Here is an 18,287-nt window from a genome sequence, read left to right as displayed (position 1 = left end):
TATAACGTAACTTCCATTAAATATGGTCAATGAATGATCTAGCAAACTACTGAATAATGTATCAAACAACCCATGGCGAAGGAAAGGTAATTCATATTAAGTCAAGATGAGCCATACGATAAAACGATCTGGCTTGTTTATATTATAAGGATAAAATTAAGTCTTGCTTTAAATATGTGCTATGTTTTTTACATTAATCGGCATTGACAAATATCACTCATCATGAAGGTGAACACGCGACACTTGGAAAAGCATTTAAAACAATGGCAATATTTTATATTCGCACTGTGTCAAAACACCTACATATTATACATATCATTTATGAAACATTTAAAAACTGTATTTTATGGTTGCAAGTGCCATTTTTACGACTGCTTTCTCATTTGTCGGTATTGTAGTATACTTTTGTCACTACTTTAATGTTCAACCCTTTTCAAATTTCCGATATTAAATCTTGTATCAGTTGCCTCCCTTGAATGAATCGAGAACAAGGCTGACGATGTGAAAGATGGAATTGCCCACGGCGACGTTACACAATGTACCGACTCGTCGATTAAATATTCAATAAAATCTCAACAAGTGTTTTATTTGTCGTTTGAAATGTGACAATTGAAGTAACGATTGTGTGCAAGTGAATATTGTACCGCGGTATGTGTAATTCAAATGGAATTTCGGGACTTTGGTTAAATAATAATATGCGTGTACAAATAAGAGAGCCGGCTTAAAAATGAGATCAACGGTTTTAATATTTGATTTTATTATATCGTTTCCATTACACCAAATTTGATATAGACGATTCGAATTTAAACAACACCATGATATTCAAGATATAAGACTTATTTATTACGAAATGATTATTTCATGTGGGCATCAATCATATAAATATACGGCAATTAACATCTGACTATTAATGGTGGACTATAACATTTATAATTTACGTATCTTTATGGTCTGATGAATGTTTAAAGCTGCTTTGACAATTGTTTTATCTGTTTGATTTAATCGTGCTAAATCACTTTAAACTTTTGAAAAAAAAAACGACACTGGTAACCTATGATTTTTCTTTCTGTTTGCTAACAAATCTTTTCACGGTTTAAAAACCTTATATTGATCAAGCGTTACAAACGCGAAAACGATTGATTATTTAAAGCGTTCTGCTCTTATCGTTATATTTTGTGACACTACGTGGTTAACTTATATACCGTATAAAATACACAACTTAATGCACTAGAACGGATGGACGAGTTGTTTAAGTGTAAGACTTTTACTCCAAGGTTCAGTGATTCGAGCCCAGTTGAGGAGTACTGCTTTTCTTTTTAAAAATTCTTTTTCTTGTTTCCTTACTGGAGCTATTTATTTCCAATGTATATATTTATAGATTTAAAGCATGTAATGACGCACTTCAACACATGCCTAATTCTGTGCAAAGGTCCTTTTAAGTTACGAGCGGATTGAGTCATATGCACGATATTATTTTATACAATGCAACTATACGTTTTGCATATTATTGTCAAAACTGGAAAAATAGTATTGATTAGTGATTACAAGCAAAATTCATCGAAGCGGCTATTATCACAAGTCAGCCTTGACAATGCCTGACAAAGCGCAATTTTTTATTTTGTTTAAATATATTATTCCCACCGATTCCATTGTTAATTGATATCAAATCATTTTGCGCAACTGGGTCATCCACATTACAATGATATTTATTAAGAAAGGTTGGGAGATTTTCTTTATAGCAACGACAACGACGTTAAACTTAAATGTAGTGTTTGTCGCGTTTAATTGAAGCGTGTTGTTATTTTCAACGGGTCAATTGCTTAAATCCGGGGAGCTTTGTGTGCAGATTACGTATGTTCCCAAACATATCATTTCAGATAGCACAATTCGGGATGATATTAAGTATCTATTTACTTACTACTTTCAGCGCCTTGACTTATTTATGATCGTTTTCAGAATTTAATATCGTGCTATTCACATTAGTAAAGATGGCTAAATCTATTGCTAATAGATATTATAGTGTACATAAAGCACATTATCCCACGCGTTGAGTCTCCTTCTTTTACTTACTACGATTTAAAAACTAGTCTATATCTTTAATTATGACTCTAATATCTACGACTAACTACGATTTGATAACCAGTCTATATCTTTAATTATGACTCTAATATCTACGACTAACTACGATTTGATAACCAGTCTATATCTTTAATTATGACTCTTATATCTACGACTAACTACGATTTGATAACCAGTCTTTATATTTAATTATGATTCTAATATCTACGATTTCTTTAAATTGTATACAATTCGTACTTTATATCCGAAAATAGTTTTGGATTAGTCGTGATTTATTTGCCCAATGAAATTACGATTTTATTACAACATTTCAAAAGCCTAAGTAAATGTGTATATTTGTTCGTAATGAATATAACGGAGTAAATGATATAATTTTAAACTACCGCTTGGCAAATTGTATGGTCGCCTAGACACGCCCGACATTAATGTCTTAGGATGAAATAAAACACCGCTATTATGTACGAATATTTTCTTATATATAAAACATAGAGTCGCATTTTATTTAATAAAAACGCCGCGTTAAGCGGAAAAATACGACACACACGCACAGGCCTGTATTGAAGATCGTTTCATAGCTGTCTTGATAATAAGTCATCAAACTATATAAAGGGCGAACGGTTATCAAAATATGAACAGATAAGAAATCCAATAAGAAATGTTAAACAACAAAAACGTTCCGGGGAAAACGTATCTGCACCACACGTCGATGTCGCTAACTGCATTCCCGGCTTGCGCGTTTCCTTTCCCTCTTAGAGCTGACCTATACTTGAGGTCTCCGGTCAGACAATACAGTAACATCGCTCCGAACCTGGTCCTGCGTCGCCGCCTATTCTTTCGACAAGAATCCACAGTGCGCAGTTTGAAGGACGTTTTCGCACACTGTGTGCTAATCGTTGGTTTTTCCGTAGAACCGTTGTCATGGCTCTGGAAAGTTCGTATTAAATCCTTTAACACTAAGATACGTATTTGACGCATTTGTAGTCCTATATAAAATTAACTTTAATTAAAGACCTTTCTTACTAGATTCAAGTTTGAAAGGCTTCATCTCCAAACCTTAGATACTGATGAGCAGCAAACAGCATAAACCTGAACAGACTGCGAGTTACTCGCAGGCTGTTATGGTTTTATGCTGTTTGCACATATCCATTTTCACTTTGCTTTCACGTGGAAAAGGATTGAAGTAACGTATTGTTTGATACCTGCAGGGGGTACACTGTGGGTAGGAACTGTTTGTGTACTATTTGTGTTATCATTAGTATGGCTTAAGCAGTGTGCAATAGCTAGTATAACTACTATTACTAAAATATGTGCATATCTTAAGTTTACTTTGTGTTTACAAAGACTATATCTGTCTTAAATACCGATCTATTACATTTTGTTCTAGAACTGACGCGATAGACAGGCGATTGTGCACTGGAATATCCACCTTAAGGTCTTACGAGAAGCGCTTGCTGCAACTTTGTGATAACAATTGGAGATGCGACCATTGATCTTTGATTGCCGTCAGCCGTGGCTAATTGTTCCTTACGAAATGCGTGTCGTCATTATAGCGATAACGAGAGATCAATCTTACGGCAACCTACAGTCTGTCTGCACAAGACCAATGAACCCCCTGAGCAATTTTTTTGATACACATACATACATGTACCTCAGTTTGATGCAGGACGCCCTGTGCTTCCGTGTCCGGGGGTTTTCCCGCTTGCGGCCCGGCCTCCGCCTCCTCATCGCTGTCCGCGCCGCCCTCTAGCGGCAGCACCTTGGTGAAGTAGTTGACGGCAGCGTACTCGATCATTGCAGCCATCTCGTAGACGATGCAGACATTCAAGTACGTATCGAGCGCGGTCGCGTAAGAGACACGCGGCAGGCCCTCCCGCACCGTCATTCCTATACCGGCCGTCGCAAGAATCGTGGTGACGCCTTAATATGATTACAAAGAACCATTTACTTTTCTTAATAGACTAAAGTTTTCAAGTACATGTTCACCCATAAGATACTGATGAGCAGCAAACATCATAAAACCAGATGAGACTGCGAGTTATTCTGGCGTCGGTATACTTGCGTCACCAGAATCGTGTTGACGCCTGTAGACGCATACAGTCAAGTACGCTGCCTGGTACATGTATGTAGATAAGTAAACTGTTCGGTGAAAGACATTTTATTCAGGCATTGTATTTTATTCGAGGGTTGTTATAATTTATCTGTATAATGTATTATTATATAGTTGTGTTTTCATCAACGAAATTGGTTAGTATTATTACATATAGCCCATGCAAAATCTAAATGCTTGTGTTTAGTATCATGGCATCATTTAAACAGGTTTATGTTGTCATTTTCATATATGAACGATTAAAATCATGATATTTTATACTTAGTATAATTAATGTATATTGCAGTAACCCATTTGTACAATTTGTACTGCTATATAAATTATATCTCAGTTAGGATAAAGAGCAATTGTTAGTTAATAATGTATCTTACAATAACATAATTGCATTAGCATGTTTATGGAAAATTAAGGCAAACTATAAGATGCTGTCTATAAACACCAATTTAGATGCACATATTAAGCATATTAATGTAAAATGCCAAGAGTTGTTTTCTAACAGCTTTCACATCCGCTTGAAGACAATATTTGAACAAGCCGATTAACTTCCTCAAAGATCTTTCTAAATAAAACTCATAAATCACAAAGAGAGAGACTGCCTAATATGACGGGAGTATTTGTTTCCAATTTCTCACAGAAAATGAATATTGAACATGCATTCGTCTTAAGATTCCATGCTGGAACATTATTTCCCATCTTTGAGAGCGAAGTCAATCAAACCGAGGCGAATTGGGGTGACGTTATAACCACAGAGTCGTTCAACCAAAAGTAATAACAGATGATACTCTGATACTCTCTGAGCATAATTGTATGCTTTCCAATGAATATACAAATACATAGCATTAAGAGGATTGTTTCGTATTTGGCCGTTACAATATTGTTATACTAATTATGTTGAAACATAACATGTAATACAAAATGCATGTTAACGTTTTTTTCCCCAGAGTTCTGCAGTTGTTGAAAAACGTCATTAAGCGCATTACCTTAAACGATGAAATTAATGAAAGGGTGTACATATAACAACAAGTAAATACTTTGATCTACATAGGCTTTTAAATGTTGCCCGAAGCGGGCTGTCTGGATTAAAAAAGCTTACGCCACCGACTCTTATCCATTCCTATTGTCATTTTACACAATGGGCATGTATGTTTGACAAAAGTTTTAAGGAAATCAACTGAAACATTCCCAATTCTTCCATCGTTACACGATTGTCACGCTTGATAGTTTTATCAATTTCGAATGGTGATTACCATACACGATCGTGTATTTTAGAATACAGTGTATGGCTATACCTGAAGTGTCAATGTGCTCACTGTATACACAGTTAATAAATTTTTTATATATATAAAAAGGAAAGTTGTTTGTCATCTGTAACTATACAGTTTTATCAATTTTAAATGGTGATTACCCATGCACGATCATGTATTTTATAATGTAGATATGGCTATGCCTGAAGTGTCATTGTGCTCGCTGTGTAAACATTTTATTGATTTAAATTTCTGATACAAAAATGAAAATTGTTGGTCAATCTGTAACGTTATCGTTTAATCAATATCAAATGGTGATAACCCATGCTCGATCATGTATTTTATTATGTAGAGTATGGCTATGCCTGAAGTGTCATTGTTCTCGCTGTGTACAAGTTAATTGATTTAAATATCTGATAAAAATGAAAATTGTTTGTCAATCTGCCAAGTTCCTATTACCTAGAAGAACACGAGCTGGCGCGGCATCCCTGTTTATCCAAAACGAGACCCAGGAGAGGCACGTGATCATGGAACAAGGGAGGTAAATCTGCAGGATGAAGAATCCAATACGGCGCTCAAAGTAGATGTACACTTTCAAAATTGAGAATTCACCTGTAAGTAAGGTGAAGATAGTTTATCGAATATTCTCGTCTTCAGGGTCTGTGAATGTCACGAGAAACTAATTACATATTATATGTAAAATGTTCGGCGATACAACGTTTAATAGTATACTCAATACAAAACAAGTATAATGATACATTTAGAATTGAAGTTATGTTGAACTTAAGTTATGTGAATAAAATTATATGGCGTATATACTATTTGACAAAGCACCATTGATACTCATCAGTGATTAAAACGTGTGATAGGCCAATCTTCTAAAGTAACCGTATGATATCCATTCATGCAATATGAAATACCGAATGGTGTAGTCTCCGTGTTATTACTCGTGGTGACGTCAATGGTGTCAAACTGGGCCAGACGTACGTCTTTCATCAACTCGACGGAGACGTTGTTGCCGTATTTCCACATGTACAAAACGTCGTCCGTCGTGTAGCCATCTGCAAGTAAACCAATACCATGTATCAACAGTATGGACGCCGTACATTTTGTATTGGTATACACTATGCCCAGGGGTTTTTCAGCACTGTCTGCGCCGCCGGAAAACGGAGGCACTCCCAAACCAAACGGACCCGATCCCAAACCAAAACTATAAAAAAATTCCCTATTTCCTAAAAAAAATTTATTTTTTTTAAAGAATGAAGTGTCTTATAAATTGTGTGACTAACCAGTGTTTGTTTGGTCAAAAATATCTGCTATAAGGTTTCGACTGTTCAGTTCTTTTCTCAGAGTATAACTGTAACTGAAAAACAAAACTGCAGTACTTAAAAAAAACGTTGAACATGCCCAATATTGCATCTGTTTATATAAAGAAGACAAAATAACAAAAAAATACAAAATTATTTGTTAAACTACTGAATTATTTAAGCATGATATATTCACAATTTTTTCCCAAATGACCCGTTTCATCGAAGCAAAAAGTCCCAAAATGGCTAATTTTGTGGATTAAAAATTCCCAATTTGGTCAGACTACTTTTCCCAAAATAGGCAGAAAAACCCCGGATGCCAAAAACATTAACATGAGTGCTTTGGCTGGTTTCTTAGACTGCACTTGACTTTCCAACAACACACGAAGTGAAACAACTTTAATTCATTCCTGTCGCCAGTATGACGTCCTTTATCACAGAAATGTGACCGATTTGCATATACTTGAACACAGGACAAAAAATCAATAAACACTGGGGTCACCGCCTTTGACAAGTAAATGTCAAGAATGTCATTTGAGATTTAACCCGATTTCAAGACACCAACATGTACATTTTTAGCCGAGATTTATTCACAAATTATTTTAGCGTTTAGAACTAACCACATAATATCAAGGTTTAAATTATTTTGTAATACAAGACAATTTGTTTGAACTCAATTGCAATTTTACTACTAAACATAGCAACGGTTAATATGTAAACATATGTACCTTTAACGCAATCGAAATTTTAAATAAAACTTTAGATTCTTACTTATTGCGTTTTAAAAAATACACACGAGGGCTTTTTCAAGTATTTTGAGTAAATAGTTGATGATGAGAAGTGTTTATTTTACAGTAGCTTTGACAGTCAAATGTGAAAGATGTAAACACTAGTGTACACATCATATTGTAATTTATGTTACAAGTCCACTGTTTATAGAAACATTATATACGAATGGTAAATATAACATTAGGTTATAGGAAATGTTATTACACCCGACCAGTTGTAATTTAAAAAGAATTTAGTCCATAGCTGTTCAAAAGGTATACTCGCATTGGCCAAGCGGCCATACACATTATTTCCGCCTTTTGCACAGCACTAGGTTGTGTCTGTGTCTGGGGGTGCAGAATCATCGGGGCTTTCAGGGGGTAATACACGGGCTACACAAAATGTAGACACACCGTTAAGAACTTTATTTTTGCAAATATCTCAAGTTATTGAAAAAGTACATTTGCAAAAATCTTTAGTGCATAAAAGACAGTTTTTGTTGCAGTTTGTGCCGATATCTTAAGGTATAAGAATAAATCCTTGAATACGCCTGAAATCGGTGACAAAATGTCACCTTGCGTGACGCATAGTCGTGCAGTGTACTTGGCACTTTTGAACAAGAACACAGTCTTATTAAAGGGATCTTTTAACGCTTTGGTAAATTGACAAAATTGAAAAAAGTTGTTTCAGATTTGCACATTTTCGTTTTAGTTATGATATTTGTGAGGAAACAGTAATACTGAACATTTTCCATGCTCTAATATAGCCATTATATGCATCTTTTGACGATTTTGAAACCTAAAAATTATAAAGCGTTGCAACGCGAAACGATTGAATTATTTGGAGAGTTCTGTTTTTGCCGTTAAATTTTGTGAAACTACGAAGATTGCTTATATAAGGTATAAAATACGTCAAGAATGTGTACACGGCGGAATAGCTCAGTAGGTTAAAGCGTTTTTACTTCAGGACTCTGGCAGGACTCCAGGGGTCACTGGTTCGAAACCTGCTCCGGGCAATGTTCTTTTCCTTTTTTAAATTTTATTCTTGATTTTTTACTGGAGCTTTTACGATCCAATGTTTACATTTATCAATATAAAGCATTTAATGAATAAGTTAAAAAAATGCCAAAATCTGTGAAAAGGCCCCTTTAAATAAAGATATTATGATGTATTTTACAATGCCATAATTAGCATAAAACACTGTATTTAATGCACTATAAAGTTGAAAATCCTGAAAAAGGACTTTTATAAAGTTATTTGGAAAAAAAAACAGCATTTACCGGTGCGACACATCAAATAACGTTTAATTGGGATAACTCAACAAAGTCACGTGATCCTGCACCCTGCATAGGTGTCGCATACACTTAACCTACATCCTAAATTTAATAAAGCCACCAATGCGTCTGCAATATATATTTGTACACACACACTTGTTTCTTGTTGCGGGACGTCTTTAAACTTTGGTATAAAGTATACGATGGACACAAGTGTGTGCATGAGTGCATATTCCGAAATCTCAAGGATTCCAATTCTTGTCTGTGGGATGAAAACTAGAGAAAGAATTATACAACAAAATACATGAGTTTCATAGAGGATGAAGACTTCATTTAGACGATTTTCTTTTCGGAATTAAATAAGAGTTTAATGCAACAGTCTTGCAATAGTGCTGTAGTGGAATTATTGTGTCCACCTAGGAACCGATAAGTCAACAGTTTGATTCCCGCTTCGGTAATGAACTTGAAAGTTTCTCTCAAAGCCCAAGGCTCACGATACAATTAATGGAGTTAATCATACACTTTAAAACATCCACAGTTTGCGTCTACGTACAGCTGCCGAGCACGAGAGGGCACACAGGCTTGTCCATGGGATAGAGGCCCAGCCGCATCGGACAGGCTGCCTTCACCGTCAGTCTGCGGGCAGAGGCATGCTCGCATGTGATCAGAAATTATTTCATAGGTTGTACTGTGTGGATCAAAGTACATGATATTTTTTTAGATTTTAAGATTTTATATAAAATCGTAACATGTTGATCTATACATGTTATTTTATATGTAAGATATGAGATAAAATGCAATGCTATTACACGATCATACTTAAAAAAAATACATCCTGATAGATTTAAACAAAAATGTAACCGCAGCAAACATTTTAATACGTCTTCGTTTGATTTCGCGAAAGTTCGGACACTGTTACTCAGACATAATTAAATTTTAAATATGTTGCGCCGAGGAATGTTGTCTTTCCATACAAAATCCCGTTTTCCTCAGACTTTGTGGTTAATTTAATACTGAAAACTAAGGTAGGTATGAATTATGCCATAGTGAGCAATTTAGGGAAATACCTATTTGAACTCATGCATAACCCGTTTAAATTGTAATTTTAACATTTTATTCTTCTTAGATATTGAAAATATTTCTTTACAGCAAGCCTTATTACCCACAAACGTGATTATTAGGTAATAAGGCTCTTCCGTCTTCTATGGTTACGTACCTTCTAGACAAATATACCCTTCCATCGTTACGTATTCGGACAAAGAGGTTCGGTCTGGGGATATTGTGCTGATGTGACTTCTGTCCGTTCAGGAAGTAAGTGTTGGGCTTCCAGATGAGCGACAAGAAGAGGTTGTTCAACGTTACCTCCGTTATGTTATGAATCTTGAATTTCAGTCTCTCGTCTGTCCAACGCTGCCGGAAGTAGCATTGGAAGGAATAGTCCTTCATATGAAAGCAAACTATTTGTATGAATACGTGTTAAATTTTAACTGATAATATTAATACAAATGAGAAAAGTATGTCGTGACGCAAATGGATGATGCGTGAGCTAATATTAACACTTCAACCGTGTGTAAATGAAGTTATTTTGCCCAAAAAACTTCTCATTTTTCATAATAAACAGAAGGAAGCCCCTGATAAAACCTATTGTGATTATCGATGAATGGAAATTACTGATTTAACGAATACGGATATGAACAGTATTACAATGTATTAAAATGTTAATGCCCACTAAACGAGACACGTTATTTGGTCTTTATATAAACAATTGATCAAAGTTTGCAATATGATGTGCACAATGTAGAAACACTTTTGTTCTTATGATATTTTAGTATGGATAATACATTCTTTGTCGGTTTTATTGTTTATTTTCCTTCGATGAACTCATCATCCACCCTTGCGCAATTTGGCTACTTCATTAACTTGTCCGATGTATCTGCCAATATAATAAGTCGCATAGTCGATCAAATGGTCAAATAGCGTCTATGTTAAATTGGATCTTTATTGCCTACATTGAGTGAGGCTAGTTGTGCGCGCAGACATCCCCGTGCTGTTTTGTTGATTAAAACAAAACCCTGAGCACCAAAGCCCCATTAACGGGATTTGAAGGGAACTGATGGTAATCACAGAGAAGATTTGCCGAGGTCATTTAATCAATCAAGCTGTCCAAAGAGATAAACAGTAATCTGCAATGCCTGTTTGTTCTTGATATAAAGAAGTAATAAGGGCTTGGTGCGAACAAATATAAAGCCTCACAGTAAAACAAAATACATGAATTACGCAGTATTGTGACAAACCCCTGCTACTTTAAGTAGAAAAATACGAAGGAAATATTTACTGCCTGTGTTTGTTAATGGCATTATGATTCTGTCGCTTGAAAATTCCTTGCCATTCAATTTGAGACATTTAATATGGAAGAAAGTATTCCTAGTTTTGTTCCCAGATGTTTCACATTTGTGAACAAGCTTTCAATAATAATAACAAATCAGTTCTGCGTTCACGGTTGCTAGAAAATATATGATTGACCGTTTGATTTGAATTCTGAATACATGTGTATATGAAAGTAAAATCGTTCGTCTACATGCGAGCCTCGAGATGTAAACAAAGTTAGTTAACTGTGGACGTACATTGTCGATAATTCACTTTTGCATGTTCGTTAAACTATATTAGTATTTAAGCATCGTTTGTTAGAGCAAACACGTTACACACTTTTTAAACGGTTGTAGTAATATTTGAAAGCTATAATCATATGTATTCGCTTCATTAACTTATTTAACATTTTAAACATTTATTTAAAAACATATATTAAAGGCACAGAAGAATTGTATATAAGGTGTATCTTACCATGTTACTTTCTGAAATTTGACCAATGCTCCGAATCATCATGTCAGTTTCTATCACAAGTGGTTTTCCTGTTGGCAAAAAAAATTGGTATATTACGAAAATGGAATCATGTAACAAAAACATACACTGGTGCACAGTTGCTGTGTATAAAATATTGCAAAATGAAATCATCTACCAGTGATGTTTTTAATTATACTAAAAGTCAAAACGAAAACAAGTATATGTAAATGGTACATGCAGGCGATATAAACATCATTCTTCAAACACAACGCCTGTCCTTATTGATTTCAAATCAGACATTGAGACAAGACTGTATTAAACAATGAATATATACTTAATTTCAGTACGTTGGGTTTAAACTGATATTACAAGCAGATGGTGCAATTATGTAAAATTGGTAAAATTTGGTTCCCGTTATCCGACAAGCTGGTTGATTCGCAGCTCCGACGGTAAGTGATAATAATAGCTTTGAATTATTTTTTTACTGGTCAATGTCGTGAATATCCTCTTTGAGCATTTTAAATAGGTTATACAAATTTAATGAAGACTAATCAACTCATAATTGACTAATTTTTGTTTTATGTTTCTTTCTTTCCCCTTTACAGCATCAGCAGAAATATTTGTTGACCCTTAAGAGTCCCTTTCATATTTGACTTAGTTCAGTCATAATGACGTTCTATCGTGTAAACAATATTCAACACAATTGAAGATATTTCCATTATTTTCCTCTCCGAATAGCCTGGGGAACACCGCTGTAGATACAGACAGACTGTAAGTGAAATTGAGGAGAAAGAAATGGGGATATTGTCCAATTAGGGGATGATCTATCAACATTCTAGAGCCATCAGACAGTATTGAATAATGCCATCTCAGAAACCGAAAATTGAAAGTCTGAGATCTCTATACAAGCGCAAGGATGACATCGCGGTATGGAACAAGGCGCAATTAACTATGTCTCATTTCTGAATCAAAATATAAACAGATTTGGTTTTATTTTCATAGATCGTACCTAGTTTCGACGGTTCATTGATCTAATAGTATGTTGTTTCCCGTTTTAACTTGCACAACGCACATAGATTGCAAGAAGTATATTCTTTCAATAACATTTAACAATTGGACTAATTTTGCAAGCAATGTTCTAAACCACAAAATACTTTTATCGGGTAATCCTATTTCAGCTTTCAGTTTCGGTTGCGATCCTATGAACAAATATGATTCCAACTTTTCTGCAAATACTTGATACCTTTACTGCTGTTAAATCCCATGGTATTTTAGTTAATCGTCAAATGTAGCTTAGTGACAATTACAGTGTGTCTGTTAACACATATTTAGAAACTTGTTGTCCCAGATGATGTCCTTCAGAATATAACCGTACATGATTACGTCACATACATAATGAACTTCATATCAAAATCATTATTAATGGAAGCACGTTTTATCATTTTTAATGACGTCATTCTTTCAATATTTCCTATGTTTTTGAAACATGCATTACGTTTTATTATTTTGCATAAACACCAGTCAGGAATTTTCTTACATTTCGGCTGAACCATGTTTTAAGGCGTATACAAATTAATCACATTGTGCTGTATGCTTAATTATCCTCTCGTTATTCAAGTCTGTAGCATATTGAGACAGAGTAAGCATCCACGCATCCCGTTTCCTCTGTAATTGTTTTCCAAATAACATACAATTAAATCGGGCATCAAGAAAATAAAATCAACGCCTTGCCATCTTGCCATTCTTCATGTATTATACCCCCTTATAAACGAATCACAGTGTAATTTTGTTCTGAAATTAAATGTCTAACGATTTTATATATTTGTTCTCGACAACAGAAAACTTACAACAGAAAACTTAATTATTTTCAAACATAGCGGATAAGGTTAAAATGTATACCGCAAATGGAAATGCTCGTGGCTAAACCCACAACGTGAAAGTACATGGGACTTAAAAAGAACAACATCGTAATCAACACTCGTTGCGTCGTGTAAGCAACTTACCGCCCAGTCCCGGTCGGAATTCCTTCCGATAGTTGGTTAGCAGCTTGTCCAGTACTTCCGTTGTGTTGTCTGCATACGTAGACCATTCACAGAGAACACTTCTAATTGTGAATGGAAATATATGTATTGCGATAATACAATTCGTGAGGGTAAGTTCATAATAATACAATGCTGCCTTTTTGTTACTACATATGCTATAGTAACATGCATCTAGTGCTACTCATATTACACTACTTATTAAACTTATCTCCACTTATTGCTGTATTTTATGTATTTAAATTTTTAGTTATGTGTTGATGTATATCAGATTTGAAGACTAAATCAGTATGAATGTATACATGATACAAGTATATTATTGACCAACTCAATGCCTACGTGTCAGGATTCGGGTTTTCTTTTCACCTTATTTGGGATAATTTAGATTTAATTCAAATCAATTTTGGGCAAATGTGTTTTGGTATGTACCACACGAGGTGTATTCCACATGATTTATGATAATAGTTTAAAATTGTATTGTGAACAAAAATCAACGCGGTGTTTAAGTTCAAAGACATGATGGTCCAGAAAAACTAAAGAACATAACACATTACAATGCCAATTCAGTTTCTTGAACATATATACATGTTCTTAATGACATAATTAAACGAAAACAATTATATACACACGATAACGTATAAAATATGTACATATATACCCAGTGTATTAAGGAGTATTGTACAAGCCGATATTTGATAATAAAGTAAGTCTATAATGATATCAAACAGTAGATATATAAACAAAATGTTAATGTAGTGTAGAAACAAGGTTTATTCCCTGAGGTAAGGACTTAAATGCTTTAAACTGACCAGTAGCAAATAAAATTGCATATTTGTTTAATAGTAAAAAAAAATAAGTAGTTGTTGGACGATTTTGATAATATTTGTTCGCCTTTGAAAACATGTTATGTATATTTTAATGGATTCAATATAATTTTAAAGCGTTTATATTTAAGAATATTTATAAATGTAACAGTTCTATTCTAATATATACATATTTTTACCTAAATATCTAACTTTAAAAATAATGTCATAATCTTTGAAAAAGATTTCCGACTCTTACGACACGCACTTCAGTTGTGTGTTTGTGGAATTCGATTAACGCGTCACGTTTGGGCAATCATACATTGTCTGTCTGCATACGTACATATGATGAAGATTTAGACGCGCGCTTGATTTGTGATTAATTATGGGGTAAAAAGGAGTTTCGGCTGGGTCACAATCGGTTAAATCCACTAATGCTTTTCATCGACCGTTTCAAGGTGGTGATCCCAGTTTCAATCTTTTTATTAAAGAACAAAAATGAATTGTCTAATAAAGTTCATGGAAGGTTATTCTGTGACGGTTAAGTTTACCAAATGATCCAAATCGTTTCATCAAATAAAAACGATAAATTGTACCACTTTGCTGATACAAATATTTCACGGTAATACCCCGAAAGTAATCACATATCTTACTCAATACAACTCATTCGAATGTAACTTTCTTTGTGCATAATCATACGAATAAACCAGGAACAGGTTACTGCAAATTTCAAAACAGGAGTTATTCGACCAAGGACAATTTAACTTGTATGTATCAATCAATGTTGACCGATAATGAAGGATAATGCAATTCATATTAATTTCAAAAATATTTCATTATACAATTTATTCATTCAATTATATACATGTATAATTTAATTTCCCCAAAACTTAACTATTTATTGGTTATTATTTTCGTCTTATATTTCCTAATACAACACAACTGTCAGTCTATAATATTGGGTTTAAGTTGTAGCATTTGTTAAGTTTGTGTTACACATATCAAAATGGTGCATTGTATCACTGCATTAAAATATACGGAAAATTAGCTGTTCATATTTCATGTGAGAAATAGTCAAAGCTTGTTGGACTGATTTTCCATCATTTAAATTGTATAAGAATTTATGTGACCCAAATGGATGTGCACAGTGAATGAGGTAATTGGTAAGGTGAAAGAAAAGTTCTATGTATGTAAGCAAAACACATATTCATCTTAGTCAACTGCTAGATAAACGTTTCAAAGGCGCAGACATATGAGTCGAACTATTGCGATATGAATAATTTGTTTTTATTATATATAGAGCAAACTTGATTAATGTAAGCCGCCACAAATGAAGCTTTATTTCTTTGGTATGACATACTATTAATATTTTTCAGTTTCAAGTGGTAGAATAACAGTAACATTTTGTGTTGTTGTCGATTACAATATTTCCGTGAACGTACGTTAACATTAAAACATACAAAATCATATAAAACACCACGGTCATTACCATAATGGCATAACTTATTTCTTTCATATTAAATAATGATAAGAAACAAGAAACAAGTATCAGTTCGTAATATAATCATTGAACTATTCCATGAACTGTTATTTAAGCTGAACATATAACTACGAACTAGTTAAGTAAAAATATAAAAGATAATAGAAACAAGTTCTCGTGTAAAAATCTATATACATGTATACAAGTTAAGGAAACATGACGGAAATATTCTTTAAAATTATATGTTCGTGAACATATTTTCTTTTTATATATATCAGAAACAAAAACTAAAACCTAAATCTTTTGGGTTAAAAATAACAAAGTAAAAACGTGTATTGAGGTCAACGTCAATTATAAGTTTACCGGTATTCTGTTCATTCTGTCTTAAACAGATGTATGTTAATTGTTGGTCAAAGTATTCTTACATAAATACGTAACTACAAAAGCTCAAATACAATGATAAAGAATGACACACACGATTTAGATAAAACCAAACAAAACGAAAGTTTACTTACTTTAATAGAGATAAGATTAAGAAAAGAAGTCCAACCATCCTGTTTTTCGGAAACGTAGTCCCTACGGTTCCAATTGCCAGTCACTTCACAGATGATTTCGTGCCTGCAAATGAAACAAGCACGATTGGGGGAGAAAACGGCGTTTACTCGAGGGACATGGTGCCTCATTGCGAGGCTTTCTGTGACTCGCATTGGAAATTTCACGCCTTTCTGTCGCAATTATATTGTTAAATCGTGTCAATAAGGCCGCAATTGTGGCAACTTATTGGTGGGGTTTGTTTTTTTACCAAACTTATAAATATGATTAATATGTGAAAATAGCCATTAGCGGGTATTGTTTTCTATTTGCTGCTGACCTACATTTTCCATCAAATTTAATCAATTACAAATATTCAGTAATGGTGCGCCTGTTGCGGATATAAGCCATTGTTAAAGTGCAACTATTGTAGCACTATAACCTTCCATTGTAAAATAAAAGGTTTCCTCCATTCTGCACCGAGACTTCTTTCTCAGAAAGTATCAAGCACATTTACTCCCTTTCTGAATTCGGTCAAACCCTTGTATGGCAACAATGCAATTAACGGTTAACTTATTGGTTTAATTTAGTCTAGAGATTGTTCGTGTTAGATGAGGCTGTCGCGGCTGGTTATCAAACTTTTTAAACTGCACCGAGACTGCTATCTCAGAAGGTTACAATAACATCTACTCCGTTTCTTAATTCGGTCAAACCCTTGTAAGATAACAATGCAATTAACGGTTAACTGATTGATTTAATAATGTTTAGGGATCTATGAGGCTTTCGCGGGTGTTTATTAAAAAAAATTACTTCCACATTCATCCTTGACTGAAAGTTTAGTACTATGAGTTTTCAATAACATTGTATGTTATTTGTGTGATTGGCCTTATCACTTCTCGACATCAAACGTATATTATTCAACAACGAAAGTGCTCGTCCGAAAAAAATTAAAGCATGTAAATAGCAGTGTTTGGGTTTTAATTTTCACCATTAAATCGAATTGGTTCTCGCAATGTTTGCAAAAAAAAACACGTTTTGTTGAGAGGCATTTATTTGTGCAACGTGTATCAAGTTTATATACGCTTTTAATGAAATTGAACTGATTCAGCTTAAACCGGGTGGTAAATAAATTACGAATTTATCCATCTGCAAATTAAGCATTCCATTTGATGTACTTGAAATTAAAGTTAATAATTGAAACAATACCAATACATTATATCTATATGTGCTAAATAAAGTATGTATGCAAGATTTTATTAATAAATTATTTACCATTAAAACGTCGATGAATAACACACTCCTTTCAAGGTTAAGAAGAAATCGCTGCAAAATATCTGCGAAAAAATGTTTTATACAATTGCAATTACCTTTAAGAAAGGATGTTGTAACCAAAGCTTAAACACATTTTTAAAAAAAGATGTATTACGGTTGATTTACAAATGGGCGTCTGAGCTTCTGCGCATAAAATCGCCATCGGGAGGGCTAATTCGTATAGGATATTTGCAAATGTTTAACTACTAAATTAACCAATACTATGCTTAATACTGTTTCGTTGAGCTTATTTGCATAGCTTTCCGAAATTGCAAAATTAACTAAAACTAGCGCCATTATCATATCTGATAAACATATTATATTTAATCAAATACACCCAATACACAATTTTTACCTTGGCTTTTGGTCATTGACATGCATACTAAAGGATAATCTAGATGTGTCGTTATCTTTCCAGGAACTATCAAGTTCATTTGTGGTAAGTTTGAACAACTGTTTTTTTGTCATTTCGTACATGTTACGGACTACGTGAGCACGTGCTTT

At 34.0% G+C, this 18,287-nt stretch overlaps 1 protein-coding gene across 6 annotated transcripts in view; it reads right to left on the bottom strand.

Annotated features, from left to right (window-relative positions):
• Positions 1-2,620: 2,620 nt before the first annotated feature.
• The window catches only part of LOC127879812 (gamma-aminobutyric acid receptor subunit alpha-6-like), a 56,342-nt gene continuing 40,675 nt past the window's right edge, over positions 2,621-18,287 (bottom strand). Inside the window, exons 5-11 of one of the 6 annotated variants that reach the window (XM_052426868.1) lie at positions 11,620-11,687; positions 9,995-10,218; positions 9,332-9,414; positions 6,351-6,491; positions 5,890-6,042; positions 3,728-3,996; positions 2,621-3,003 (exon numbers count right to left, since the gene is read on the bottom strand). In XM_052426868.1, the coding sequence (XP_052282828.1) occupies positions 2,701-3,003; positions 3,728-3,996; positions 5,890-6,042; positions 6,351-6,491; positions 9,332-9,414; positions 9,995-10,218; positions 11,620-11,687 (1,241 nt within the window). In that variant the 3' untranslated portion in view covers positions 2,621-2,700. The remainder of the gene's footprint in view (positions 3,004-3,727; positions 3,997-5,889; positions 6,043-6,350; positions 6,492-9,331; positions 9,415-9,994; positions 10,219-11,619; positions 11,688-18,287) is intronic. The other 5 variants (XM_052426867.1, XM_052426866.1, XM_052426865.1 and 2 more) reach the window with 5 other exon arrangements.

This window comes from Dreissena polymorpha, chromosome 4 (genome assembly GCF_020536995.1).
Source record: "Dreissena polymorpha isolate Duluth1 chromosome 4, UMN_Dpol_1.0, whole genome shotgun sequence".
NCBI classification, from domain to species: domain Eukaryota; kingdom Metazoa; phylum Mollusca; class Bivalvia; order Myida; family Dreissenidae; genus Dreissena; species Dreissena polymorpha.
Note: the sequence above shows the minus strand (reverse complement) of the source record. Positions and strands in the feature narration are given on the sequence as shown.